The sequence below is a fragment of the Salvelinus namaycush genome, chromosome 6 (genome assembly GCF_016432855.1).
Source record: "Salvelinus namaycush isolate Seneca chromosome 6, SaNama_1.0, whole genome shotgun sequence".
NCBI lineage: Eukaryota > Metazoa > Chordata > Actinopteri > Salmoniformes > Salmonidae > Salvelinus > Salvelinus namaycush.
In genome coordinates, this window is record NC_052312.1 from 15,924,372 (window position 1) to 15,938,305 (window position 13,934).

Consider the following 13,934-nt stretch of genomic DNA (forward strand, 5'->3'; position numbering starts at 1 on the left):
GACAAAGGAGTCTCGAAATTCAACGGCTCAAACATGAGATGTATGTGGCAGGGTCTACACATAATCACGGAATACAAATTAAACAACTTCTTTGCACGCTTTGAGGACAACACAGTGCCACCTACACGGCCCGCTACCAAAGACTGTGGGCTCTCCTTCAACGTGGTCGATGTGAGAAAAACATTTAAACGTGATAACCCTTGCAAGGCTGCCGGCCTCCAAACATAACAATGGTCATTATGGCCAAACAATTCTATTTTTGTTTCATCAGACCAGAGGATCTTTCTCCAAAAAGTACGATCTTTGTCCCCGTGTGCAGTTGCAAACCGTATTCAGGCTTTTTTTATGGCGGTTTTGGAGCAGTGGCTTCTTCCTTGCTGAGCGGCCTTTCAGGTTATGTCGATATCGGACTTGTTTTACTGTGGATATAGATACTTTTGTACCTGTTTCCTCCAGCATCTTCACAAGGTCTTTTGCTGTTGTTCTGGGATTGACTTGCACTTTTCGCACAAAAGTACATTCATCTCTAGGAGACAGAACGTATCTCCTTCCTGAGCGGTATGACAGCTGCGTGGTCGCATGGTGTTTATACTTGCATACTATTGTTTGTACAGATGATGGATGAACCAGACTTGTGGAGGTCCACAATTTTTTTTCTGAGGTCTTAGCTGATTTTTTTTGATTTTCCCATGATGTCAAGCTCAAGCAAAGAGGCACCGAGTTTAATTTAGGCCTTGAAATACATCCGCAGGTACACCTCCAATTGACTCAAATGATCAGAAGCTTCTTTAGCCATGACATCATTTTCTGGAATATTCCAAGCTGTTTAAAGGCACAGTCAACTTAGTGTATGTGAACTTCTGACCCCCTGGAATTGTGATACAGTGAATTATAAGTGAAAAAAATCTGTCTCTAAACAATTGTTGGAAAAATTACTTGTGTCATGCACAAAGTAGACGTCCTAACTGACTTGCCAAAACTATAGTTTGTTAACAAGAAATTTGTGGAGTGGTTGAAAAACAAGTTTTAATGACTCCATCCTAAGTGTATGTAAACTTCCGACTTCAACTGTATACTGTATTTTATACCATCTATTGCATGCCGCACGGCCATCGCGCGTCCCTATATTTATGTGTACATATTCTTATTCCATCCGCTTACATTGTGTGTATAAGGTAGTCGTTGTGAATTGGTTAGATTACATGTTAGATATTACTGCACTGTCGGACTAGAAGCGCAAGCATTTCGCTACACTCGCCTTAACATCTGCTAACCATGTGTATTTGACCAATAACATTTGATTTGACATGGTGTACATAGTTTGGGAGGAATATTACCTGTTGCGCAGTGAGAGGCTGCATGCTCTTTAAACAGTGGCTGATGTGTTGAGTGAACTAAGTGTACTTATTCTAATCCCAGACTTTTCTATATGTAACGCCGTATGAAAGGAGAGTTTTGATGGTTTCCTCAAAAAAGAGGTGGATGCCAGCCTTCTCCTCCTATTATATTTATTTTTCAGCTGCTAATATAAAGCATTGCTCCACCATAAAACCGGAGGAGCCAACCTGGCCGGATTGAAAAACGAGACAAGGAGAAAGCGACATGTTTTTTCCCCCCTGTTCCTATTTCTGTTCCTGGGCCACTCTAAATCGAAACTAATTTAAATTAAGAAAAGTCTGATGGGTGAAAATATTGTAATGACCCGGCTGGGTCATAAAGAGAAAAGAGACGGACTCTAGGTGTGCAGGTCAGAACACAGGTTTATTCCTAAACTGGGCTATTGTTCAGGCCACAGCCCACGCCGCTAAATGCCGAACGTACACAATTATACCATGTCGAGTTAAGGGTCACTCTCATAGGAACAGATCAAGGCCCGAACAGAAGAGAGAGAGATGAGACAGTAATCCCTATTTATGCATTTCCAAACCCCGCGGGATTACCCATCATACCCCCCCAACCTTTCCATCTGTCCTGACATATTTAACCCCTGCTAGTAGCCATGAGAACCATAACACACCCACAAACACAGAACACAATACCGGGTCGTTACAATATGATCGCTTGAGAGAACAGCGTGTGCAGGAACAGAGCGCAAGCTTTTATTTATTTTTAATCAGCCCATATATGTTTTGATTTCTCAGACATTTTGTTGTATCAGGTTTGTATCATTAACAACTAAAGTTGGCAAATAACTCTTAATCTACCGTACAAGACCTGTTTCAAATTACCACTTTTAAGTACAACATACTGTATAAGGGCCTACTGTACTGTAGGTTGTCTGGCTAAGCGCCATACCATATGCTGTAAGCTAGTTAATTTAGAAGACAAGATATCCTTATAAGTCCTGTGCCATTATTTTATATTATATGATTTTATAGTAAGAACAATATAACTGAACTTAGTGTTACGCTCGTTGATAGAAGGAGACCAAGGTGCATTATTTAAATGACACCGGAAAAACCATACACGGCCAACAAAGAAATAGACAAACTAGAATGCCCACCCAAATCACACCCTGACCTAACCAAATAGAGAAATAAAAAGGCTCTCTAAGGTCAGGGCGTGACACTTAGCTGAATAAAATATAAAGTATATTTTTCCCAAGACAGAGCGAGTGCACATAGAAGCGGCTACAGTTCCTTCAGAAAGTATTCATACTCCTTGACTCATTCCACATTTTGTTGTGTTACAGCCTGAATTCAAAATGGATTAAAATGATTTATTTCCTCACCCATCTACACACAATATCTCATAGTGACAAAGCGAAAACATGTTTTTAGAAAATTTATGAAAATTAAATACAGAAATTTATAATTTACATAAGTATTCACATCCCATAAGTCAATACATGTTAGAATCATGTTAGAATCATGTTAGAATAGCGATTACAGCTGTGAGTCTTTCTGGGTAAGTCTCTAATAAATTAAAGCTCTGTCAAATTGGTTGTTGATCATTGCTAGATAGCCATTTTCAAGTCTTGCCATCGATTTTAGTCAAAACTGTAACTAGGATCATTTAATGTCTAGGATCATTTAATGTCATCTTTGTAAGCAACTCCAGTGTATATTTGACCTTGTGATTTAGGTTATAGTACTGTCTCCCATTGTCTGTTGGAAAGCAGACTGAAACAGGGTTTCCTCTAGGATTTTATATGTGCTTAGCTCAATTCTGTTGATTTTTATCCCTAAAAACTCCCTAGTTCTTGCCTATGACAAGCATACCCATAACATGATGCAGCCATCACAATGCTTGGAAATATGAAGAGTGATACTCAGTGTTGTGTTGGATTTGCCCCAAACATAACACTTTGTATTGAGGACAAAGTTAATTTATTTTGCAGTTTTACTTTAGTGCCTTTAATATCTTACAGGATGCATGTTTTGGAATATTTATATTCTGTACATGCTTTTTCGTTTCACTCTATCATTTAGGTTACTATTGTGGAGTAACTACAATGTTGTAGATCCATCCTCAATTTTCTCCTATCTCAGCCATTGAGCAACTGAGTTAGGAAGGATGTCTGTATCTTTGTAGTGACTGGGTGTATTGATACACCCATTCAAAGTGTAATTAATAACTTCAACATGCTCAACAGTATATTCAATGTCTGCTTTTTTTCAATTTTTACCCATCTACCAATAGGTCCCCTTCTTTGTGTTTGAAATTCACTGCTCAACTACAGAGGGATCTTACAGATAATTGTATGTGTGGGGAACAGAGATTATGTTTTTAATTCATTTGTAAAAATGTCAAAAAATATAATTCAACATTTAATCCATATAGAATTCAGGCTGTAACACAACAAAATGTGGAACAAGTCAAGGGGTGGGAATACTTTCTGAAGGCACTGTATTATGTTCTTCTGAAATACATTTTCTTCATATCATAACATTTATTTACACCTGCCTAAAATAAATCATGGATTTATTGTGATGGTGTATATTAAATAGATTTCTTAGACTTTTTTAAATGCATATGTTCCAAAGGCTTGTACTTGTGCAGGCCTGGAGTTGCTAAATGTGTTTATGCTAATTAGCGGTCAATTACCGCGAGACCGGCAGTCATTTGCATGACAATTACCGGCTGACAAAATTTCATGACCGCCACAGCCTTATATCCGCTAATTACAATTTTGCATTTTGCTTGGCTTTTACGCTGTGTCTAGCGAGCACAAAATAAGACACTTTACCTTGTTATTTTGTCGTTAGTGCTCTATGACCCGTTGTTTTCTGCTTAATTAATCTCCTAATGTTATATTTACTTGTGGAAATGTCCATTGTGGGCTGTTAAGTGCTACATGCAAGGAAAGGCAGCAATCCCTTAATAGTAATTAGAGATATGGTGAGCAAGCCTCAGCCTCCACTATCTCAGGGGGCTGTGGGAGAGGGCTGTGAAGCTCGGTGGTGGTGAAAAGGCGAATGGTTCCCTTGGGTGGACGGGCGAGTCCTCCAATACAAAGATGGCTACTCGAGGTTGGAAGTGTTCGAAGTACCACACTAAGGCTATGTTTCAGTATTCGTACTAGCATACAACTTAGAATCCACGGCCAGTACATTGCTTCATTATAAGCTGTATGCTAGTATAGATATTTGAACAGAGCCTCACAGTACATATTTAAATGTCTGTCGACTCCTAGAGCCTTTCAATGCCAATACATCATTATACCGAATAACAAACCATGGTCGTGTCTGAATATGCGATAATAGAATATTTTATAGAATGTGAAATGTTGAAAATTGAGGATGCTTTAAATGCCAGGATGTCATACTCATTTAGGCTTTTCATGTAGTAGAATTGGATGCATGCTATTGAGGAAGAGAGTCATCTTTTCAGACCCACATGTGTTTGACAAAAGCTGATAATCAGCTGATAATGAAATAAGGTGCTGTATTACATTTAAATAATGACGGGAAACAACATTAGATAGTGCATTTTCAAATTAGGGTGAGTCTATTGTTGCTGCTTATATATATTTTTTTTTCCTAAATAGTATGTAGTACCTAGTACGTAGTTTTAGTAAGTAGTAGGCAATGTCCAATTCCCTGTGAGTACAAAGTAGAGTGGACTTCCTTCCATAGTATTTTGAAATAGGCCATCAGTACAAAGTTTGAATGAACAAAAGGCTAAGTTAACAGAGATGCCAGTCTGAGCAGGAGTCTTCTGACATCTCACCCGTTTTGAGACTTAGCTCTCATCAAGCCTGCTTTCATCAAACCCGATTCATCATCCAATCAAGAGTCTGACAAAATCCCCTCCACTTAGCGATGGGCTTGGGCCAGACAGGAAGTCTGCCTGTCTGAAGCCGGTGAGGAGCAGCCAAGCTTCAGAAGTCCCGAGCTCAGCGAAGACGAAAACATTTAAAAAATGCAATAATGGTCGGTAGCGTCGCGAGAAAGGGTTTCACAGTGTTATCAAATGCTTCTTGTTAGCGGTGGTAAAAAGCGGCTGATCAATTTTCTCTCTCTCTCTCTCGCTTCTCTGCTACACTGTGGCTATAGGAAGAACGGTGGGCTATATATTAATTTTCCCCATTCATACCCTTCTGTTATCTCACCACAATAAGATCATCTCAACACAATAGAAAATGCTAGCATCTTCACTCATCAATTGTTTGCCCAATCCCAAATTGACCACTTGTCCCTATATTCCCCTACACGTTATGCACGTGGAGATCTGAGAAGATGAGGAAGGTATAAGTAACATTGAAATAACTCTCTTGCTCAGTGATATGCTCGGTGAATTTTTGCCATACCTATCTATTTCATTCAGATATCCACAAATACACAAGAGTGGGGTTGATTTGGGATTGGGTATCTGCCTGTCTGTCTATCTGTCTAGTTGGCAGAGGTTTAAATCTCATCCAACAGTTCATTATTCATTCATTATTCAGACTCGGTCCCTACGAGGGCTGTTACAAGTGAAGCTCCACAGTTTTTCACCGAGCCTCTATATCTAACTTCTCTGATTATACTGGCTCCGCTCCCCTCTCCTCACTTCTATCCCTTCTCTCCCCCCTCTCTCTTCTCTCTCCGCTCCCCTCTCTACTCTCCCGACTCAGTTGGAGAGTCCCAAACCGTGTAATTTTAAACAAATAACATGCCGCTTCAGAAAGAGGGGCAGAGACCTGCTGGAGTGTAGTGTGGAGCGAGGGAGAGTGTGAAAAGAGAGGGCAGAATAGAGGTAAAAGGTCACCAACTACAACCATACTGTGTCCGGAGGGGTGGGGGAGGGGTCACACCAAGAGCCTGAGTGGCCGTGCTTTAATCGGGCAGGAAGTCCTTGAGGGGGTCACACACAGAGGTCGCCCATAGGGGTCATCATTGAAGCTCCTCGGCACAGAGAACCCACAGGCAATGGATATGCACACAGCACAGGCATGTTTTATTCAAAACGTACTGTTCACATGAGGTCTGGAATAGACACACACGCACCCGCACACACACACATTCTGCATACATAAACTGCATTCATGAACACACATGCTTTCTCTGGCCGTACAGGATTTTAGATATCTGTCCGTGTGCAAACACTATTAATTACAGCTACGCGCTGATGCATTGTAAACCGTGAGGGGTATTATTTTCCCATCCATCTCAGACACTGACAGTCAGTTAGATAGTGTACTACTTAGCTACAGTGCACCCGAGTCAATCCGCATAGAGAGCGAGAGCAGATTTATTAGACTTTTCAAAGCCAACATCCTTACATTGATCCCAACTTTTAGACACTCTTATAAAACTCTCCTGCTGCGCACGCCGCATTACCTTAATGCATTAAAGGCACTTTGCAGCTTTCTTTTATATTTTATTTCACTGCTTCCCCTTAAGTAAGGACAAACTAAAAAAAAGTTGCAGCGATGCAGCGAAATATAGCATCTGCTAGCCACATAACCCCTCAATCTCCAGACATATGAATGATGTAACTCACAGGAAAAGAAAAGGTGAAGGTCCCGTTTCCCACGTCCTTCTCGCTTTCCCTGACAAGCTAGTAGGGGAGATGTAGAAGCTCTTTCATTGCCCTGCACTTCATTTCAGTTTATTTAACACCTGGGATCCCTCTGGATTGTAAAAAATATATTTACTACCACTTATTCATCTCCCGGGTTCTCTTTTTGTGCTGGGCTTTCATAAATCCCCCCCCCCCCCCTCAGAAGAATGATTCATTTGAAATGCAACCTGGTCATGGATCAGGTAGGTAGGGAACTCTTAAAGGCAAAACAATCATGAGGCCATGAAAAATGGCACCCTCTTAAAACGTTGTCCGTCCCCTATCTGCGTTGTGGGCTCTCTCTGATTTGAATGGGGCTATTTTGGCTCATTTGGGGCCGGATTGATATACAGGGTTGGGTTGTTAAAACAATGCGGCTGTTGGCCAGGCTGCTCCAATGAGAAGGTGGGAAGACAGGTCATCGGTGTGGCCTAAAGAGGGCAGCACAAACAAAGGCTTGAGCAGGTTGGATGAGGTTCCACCACCACCTGAGAGCAAGGGGGGGAGATGGGGAGAGAGAAAGAGTTGAGGAGAGAGAGATGAGAGGCAGCAGTGGGGAGTTGAGGAGAGGGAGATGGGAGAAGGGAAGATGAGAGAGAGATGGGGAGAGAGAGATGGGGAGAGAGATTAGGAGAGCGAGAGCGATGGGGAGAGAGAGACAGATGAGGGGAGAGAAAGATAGAGAGAGAGAGAGAGAGATGATGAGAGACAGAGATGAGGAGAGAGCGATGAGGAGAGAGAGATGGGGTGAGAGAGATGGGAGAAGGGAAGATGAGGGGGAGAGAGAGATGGGGAGAGAGAGATGAGGAGAAAGAGATGAGGAGAGAGAGAGAGATGAGGAGAGAGAGAGAGATGGGGAGAAGGGAAGATGAGAGAGAGAGATGGGGAGAGAGAGATGGGGAGAGAGAGATGAGGAGAGAGACGGAGAGAGAGATAGAAAGAGAGAGATGAGGAGAGGGAGAGAGAGATGGGGGAGAGAGATGAGGAGAGAGAGAGGTGGGGAGAGAGAGAGGTGGGGAGAGAGAGAGGTGGGGAGAGAGAGAGGTGGGGAGAGAGATGAGATGAGAGAGAGATGAGAGACAAACAGATGAGGAGATAGAGAGAGATGAGGCGAGAGAGAGAGATGAGGAGAGAGTGAGATGGGGAGAGCGAGAGCTGGGAAGAGAGAAAGAGATGGGGGGAGAGAGAGAGAGTCAGCAGGAGGATAGATAAATACGGGTAATGTAGCGAGATGTTTGGAGGAGAGGAGGATCAGTGGGGGTGAGGTGGGCTAGCGTGTATTACACATTCGCTATAGGGGGTCAAAATGTGAGAGGCACCTGTGGCGAGATTCCACACTCTCTCTCAGCAATGGGAGAAGGAGAGGGTGGAGGAGAGAACAAGTCGCACTGCCCACCATGCAGGTCAGTCACTAATGCGACAGCAGTACACCACCTGCCTCGCCCCCCCCCCCCCCCCCCCCCCAGTGACACGCTGATGGAAGTTTCCACTCCAAATCTGCAACAGCTTGGGTATTAGGGAGACGTTGCGTACACACACACACCTCGCTCGCCACATGGCGGGGAGCATTTACATAAACAAGCAGGAGAAAAGCATGCTTCCAATGTGAATAGATTACGTTGCAGAGTGGTTTGCACAGCTTGACTTCAAAAATGGTTGATCAAACACTCGCCCCCCCGTCCCCCTGTCCGTCCGTCTGTCCCGTTTCTCTGTCATTTCATAGGCGCACGTGGCAGGGGGAAAGAATGGAAAGGAAAATAGAGACAGTCCTTAAAGGCCCAGTGTAGTCAACAACTCGATTTTCTTGTGTTTTATATATATATATATTCCCACACTGTTCGAATAATGCTGTGAAATTGTGAAAATTATGAAAATGGCCTTTTAGTATAAGAGCTGTTTGAAAAGACCACCTGAAATTTCAGCCCGTTTTTGGTGGAATGGAGTTTTGGTCTGCCTGGTGACATCACCAGGCGGTAAATGAGTTAATAGACCAATAAGAGTTCCAAACCTCTCTGCCAATAACTGCTGGTTTTCAGTTTTCCCCTCCCCACTCAGACCACTACTGACAGTCCAGTACGGACTGACAGTCCAAGTAGAATTCTTGCTTGAGAAATTGCACTTTGCTGAGAAGCAATTTTGTATTCTTTTTTAAGAGCAGTAAAGTTTTTACACAGAAATGATTTGGATATCAAAAGGGCTGCATTGGACCTTTAATTGCCTTTTTAGTCATTAACGGCCCCACACCTCATGAAACATTAATTACACAAAAGAGAGAGTGACGCTTATTAATTTTTAAGTATTCACTGTGTCCCAAGAACTGACCGATAGCAATTCACTACAAAAACTCTCACGACCCAAAATTACCAAACAAAACACCTGTAACGTACATTTCTTTCCCCTAACTGCTTTAATCTGTGGAGTGAGTGATTACACTAGACTAAATCATGGGTTAACCCTTTCAGCACCCCCCTCTTCCCTCTTTCCACATCCCCTATCCATACAGTGTTGTTCATATTGAAGACAGTCTTGTTCTCCCTGAGGACAGGAAGTAATTGACAAAGAGGATCTGTCAATTATGGCTACAGCTGGGAGGGACAGGTAAGCACATAACTCTCCTCCTCCCATCTCTCGCTTCCCTACTCTCTCCCTCTCTTTTTCTCTCTGCCCTCCCTCCCTCACTCCCTCCCCCTCACTCTCTCACTCACTCCCTCCCCTCACTCACTCCCTCTGTCTCCTCTCACCCTCCCTCTCTCTCTACCCCCAGCCCACCCCCACACACACACCCTCTCGCTCTCTCTCCTCTGATTTAACAGCCACGGAGATTATATGACAGCAAACCTCTTGATGGGAAATACCCTTGACATCGTTGCTCAGACCTAACATACATTCTCTCCCCCCCACCTCCCACTTCCACTCCTCCCGCTCTGACTTGATTTTTTTTAAACTACATCATGAAATAGGGGAAAAAACAACATGGAGCTATTCACATAATAAATAAAGCATCCTATATGGAATAGTACTACATTTCCTCTTTAATCTGACACAATCAAAGACTGGAATCGATAGCAGTGAAACGGCCACGTCAGTTTGCTATATTACAACAACAAAGACGTTACTTAAAACATCCAGCACGTTTTTTTGTTGTCGTGGCACGTGTGATAGCACAGCAGATTATGTACTATAATTGCTTTTACCACGATGCTGCATGAGATGCTCATTTCCTCAAAACAAAAACAATAGCAAATGCCTGGGGTGGCCAGTGGCCCTTTTTCGCATATCGTGGATCACAGCTTTAAAGCAAGGCCAACAATCATGTCAAGAGAGGGCTAGGGTGGGTTGATCTATTATGGCAAGGCCACCTACATAAAATAGCATGGGGGATAGTTAGAGCATAATGTTCTTGAGAACCGCCAAGACAGAACCACCTCTGATGATGTATGAGGGTTAATAGATTCCCTTTATAAGTGTGCTGGTTTTCATAGAATAGAGACAAACCTTAGATGGCATCATGCCTTAGAGGTAGGTAAGTAGCCTAGCAGTTAAATGTGTTTGGCCATTAACCGAAAGATCTCTGGTTCAAATCCCTGAGCCGACTAGGTGAAAAATCTGCCGATGTGCCCTTGAGCAAGGCACTTAACCATAGCCGCAGGATGTTTGGGGGAAAGGAGGGTGGGATGCCCATGCTACAGACGGCTATATCAGTCCGCTATACACAGTCCCAGTGCACTACTTTTGTGAGAAGAAAAAAATTAAATGATGTATTCATTATTTATTTATTATTTATTTTTCAAGGGAGCAGCAGCACCCCTACTGTGGCTATGCACTTAACCCTAACTGATCCTGTAAAGGCAAAATGTAATAGTGTTTTTGTATGTCACTCATTTTGCAGGGCTTGCATATAGGTTGTTATACACTGCTTTTGGAATTTGACATTGAGAGCAGCATTAAAGCTGTGGCCTATGGCCTAGTGGTTAGTGACACTGTTGAGGCCTCACCTGCTCTTGAGATGCTGGATGCTGCCCAGACACTTGAACTGTCCATTCACCATGATGGCCATGCGTGTGCACAGGGCCTCACACTCCTCCATGCTGTAAGAGACAGAGAGAGACAGAGAGACAGAGAGAGAGAGAGCGAGAGAGAGACAGTGCGAGAGAGAGCGAGAGAGAGACAGAGAGAGAGGTTCAATTGTGTACTATAGGACTATAGAATTTTAAGTTTATGTGAAAAGGTGTTGACTCTATGCAAACATTAGTCAAAAGATTTGCAGACCTGAATCAAGAGTCAGTAAGATAAGCATTTTTCGGGTTTGGTTGTATACAATGTCCTCTCTGCACCCATAGGGCTGACTAATGACTAATGTTCAAGCTCAGCCTTTTTCCTTATTTGAAGAAATAAAACAAGAAACATTTGGTCTGTCTTTGAAATATGCCTGCCGCATCCACATTTCGCCTGCTCTGTGGTTAATACTGCAGACAATGGATAACTTTTAGCTGAACAATTATTTTCTCCGGGATTCGCTTCACGCTGTTCGTTTAAAGGCGCGACGGAGTGGGCGTGAGACAAGGGAGGAGAACATCTGTACATTTTTGTATTATTTTGTGTTTCTTTGAGTTTCAGCAGCCATTTTGGAAGCAGACAGATTCATTTCTTATTGAGGTGGAGGCTTTGTATTGCTTTGCTGAGGGATGGAGCAATTAGGATTATGACGATGTAAAACCTGCCGAATGCGCGACTCGACAAACTAAAGCACCTGGTTGGGATATGGACGATTGAACGCAACTGAGCCGTGTTCCCGCTATTGCTAATATAACAAATGTATTTTGTTTCTCAGAAAAACAACGCAATATGGAGTGGTGTTAATGGATTCACAAACTAAACTGTACAAAGAGTTTTGCACCACCCGCTTCCAACAGAAGATTTGAAAACAATATTGCAGGTTGGAGAGAGAAAACATTGGAGTCACGAATAAACATGAATGTAGTGAAGTACTATCCATTTCGTTGTTTGTACTTCGTGGATTTTTCAGTTTTGAGTTACGGTGTGTCGTATTGGTTATTGCACCATTGTCTACTCCTCCTGGCCCATTCACTAATTTGCGTATGAAGACAGTAAAGTCTAACTCTGAAAACCAGATCTAATAGCTTTAAAGGATCAACAATGACCAACAAGGAATTTTCATTTGCTCATGGTTTTTGAAGGACACAGCTCAGAAATGCCTGAATTAGTTTAGCACTGCTTTATTACCTTAGCATAATCCCAAAAACATATGTTGCAAGGACGTGAAGAAGTGTTGTCTTGCTAGTGTTTTGCTAATGTTTTCAACCTTGCGAACGAGAACCCAATAGTAAAACAGAAAAATGCAATTCAGAGCCACACTCACAAATCTCAAGTTAGGATCGGGCCTTAAAACTGTAAGAATACGTACCTGTGTGATGTTAGGATGACCGAGCGTTCCTCTTTGATGACACTCAGGATACAGTCCCACAGGAAGCGTCTGGCTTTGGGGTCCATCCCTGTCGTTGGCTCATCCTACAGTAATGGGAAAAAACGTTCCCTCAACATTTGACCTCCATTAAGTTCGATGTTATCCCATCTCTACTCCTATTCTCCCTTAAAATTCTCTCAATCTTACTTCATGTTCCACATCCGTAGACACACATTCTAAGCTTAAAAGGATTGTCCATAAAAATAATATATTTTAGGGTATTTTATTCAATCTATCTATCCCTTTAAAAGCACCTAGAGTCGATTAACGCACCAATGAAATCTAAGTTACATAATAAGAACATCTCCATTAAAATCTGTCCGATTAAGCTAGAGATACCGCATCGGCAGATGTCGCACTTCAGCATCTGCGGTGGAAGGTGGAAGAGCTAGAGACGTGTTTGTCAGACCATGAGACATACCGAAAATCGGTCTTCTCACGAAAACGTCTGTAGCATCCGAACGGTTTGACCTAACTATTAAGACCACTCTATGGAAAGGGGATATTCTCACTAGCATGATTGCTCCACGACCCCCACAAGTGTCAGGAGATTCGTCGGTACCGTCAATGTGCCAACTTCTCTGTAGCATCTAAACCGTTTGGGCTACAAACTAATGTGAGATGGGAGATTTTCACGAACACGATGGTGCTCTACGACCCCCACAAGTGTCCAGGGACTCATATGAAGGTAACCGGTACCAGTTTTTAAAAAATGTATGGAAGTATGAAGGTAGTTTGTGCCTACCCCAATTTTTTTTTAAATATGTGTGAAAAATATATACTGTATATACAGTTGAAGTCAGAAGATTACATACACTTAGGTTGGAGTCATTAAAACTTGTTTTTCAACCACCACAAATTTCTTGTTAACAAACTATAGTTTTGGCAAGTCGGTTAGGACATCTACTTTGTGCATGACACAAGTAATTTTTCAAACAATTGTTTAGAGACAGATTATTTAACTTATAATTCACTGTATCACAATTCCAGTGGGTCAGAAGTTTACATACACTAGGTTGACTGTGCCTTTAAACAGCTTGGAAAATTCCAGAAAATGATATAATGGCTTTAGAAGCTTCTGATCATTTGAGTCAATTGGAGGTGTACCTATGGATGTATTTCAAGGCCTACCTTCAAACTCAGTGCCTCTTTGCTTGACATCATGGGAAAATCAAAAGAAATCAGCTAAGAACTCAGGAAAAAATGTGTAAACCTCCACAAGTCTGGTTCATCCTTGGAAGCAATTTCCAAACGCCTGAAGGTACCACGTTCATCTGTACAAACAATAGTACGCAAGTATAAACACCATGGGACCATGCAGCCGTTATACCGCTCAGGAAGGTGACGCGTTCTGTCTCCTAGAGATGAACGTACTTTGGTGCGAAAAGTGCAAAACAATCCCAGAACAACAGCAAAGGACCTTGTGAAGATGCTGCAGGAAACAGGTACAAAAGTATCTATA

The 13,934-nt window shown here is 42.3% G+C and overlaps 1 protein-coding gene across 1 annotated transcript in view; it reads right to left on the reverse strand.

The window, feature by feature from the left end:
* LOC120048976 (phospholipid-transporting ATPase ABCA1-like) overlaps window positions 1-13,934 on the reverse strand; it is a 301,645-nt gene that overhangs the window by 12,176 nt on the left and 275,535 nt on the right. Inside the window, exons 47-48 of the mRNA XM_038995238.1 lie at window positions 12,413-12,516; window positions 10,983-11,075 (exon numbers count right to left, since the gene is read on the reverse strand). Of these exons, the coding sequence (XP_038851166.1) occupies window positions 10,983-11,075; window positions 12,413-12,516 (197 nt within the window). The remainder of the gene's footprint in view (window positions 1-10,982; window positions 11,076-12,412; window positions 12,517-13,934) is intronic.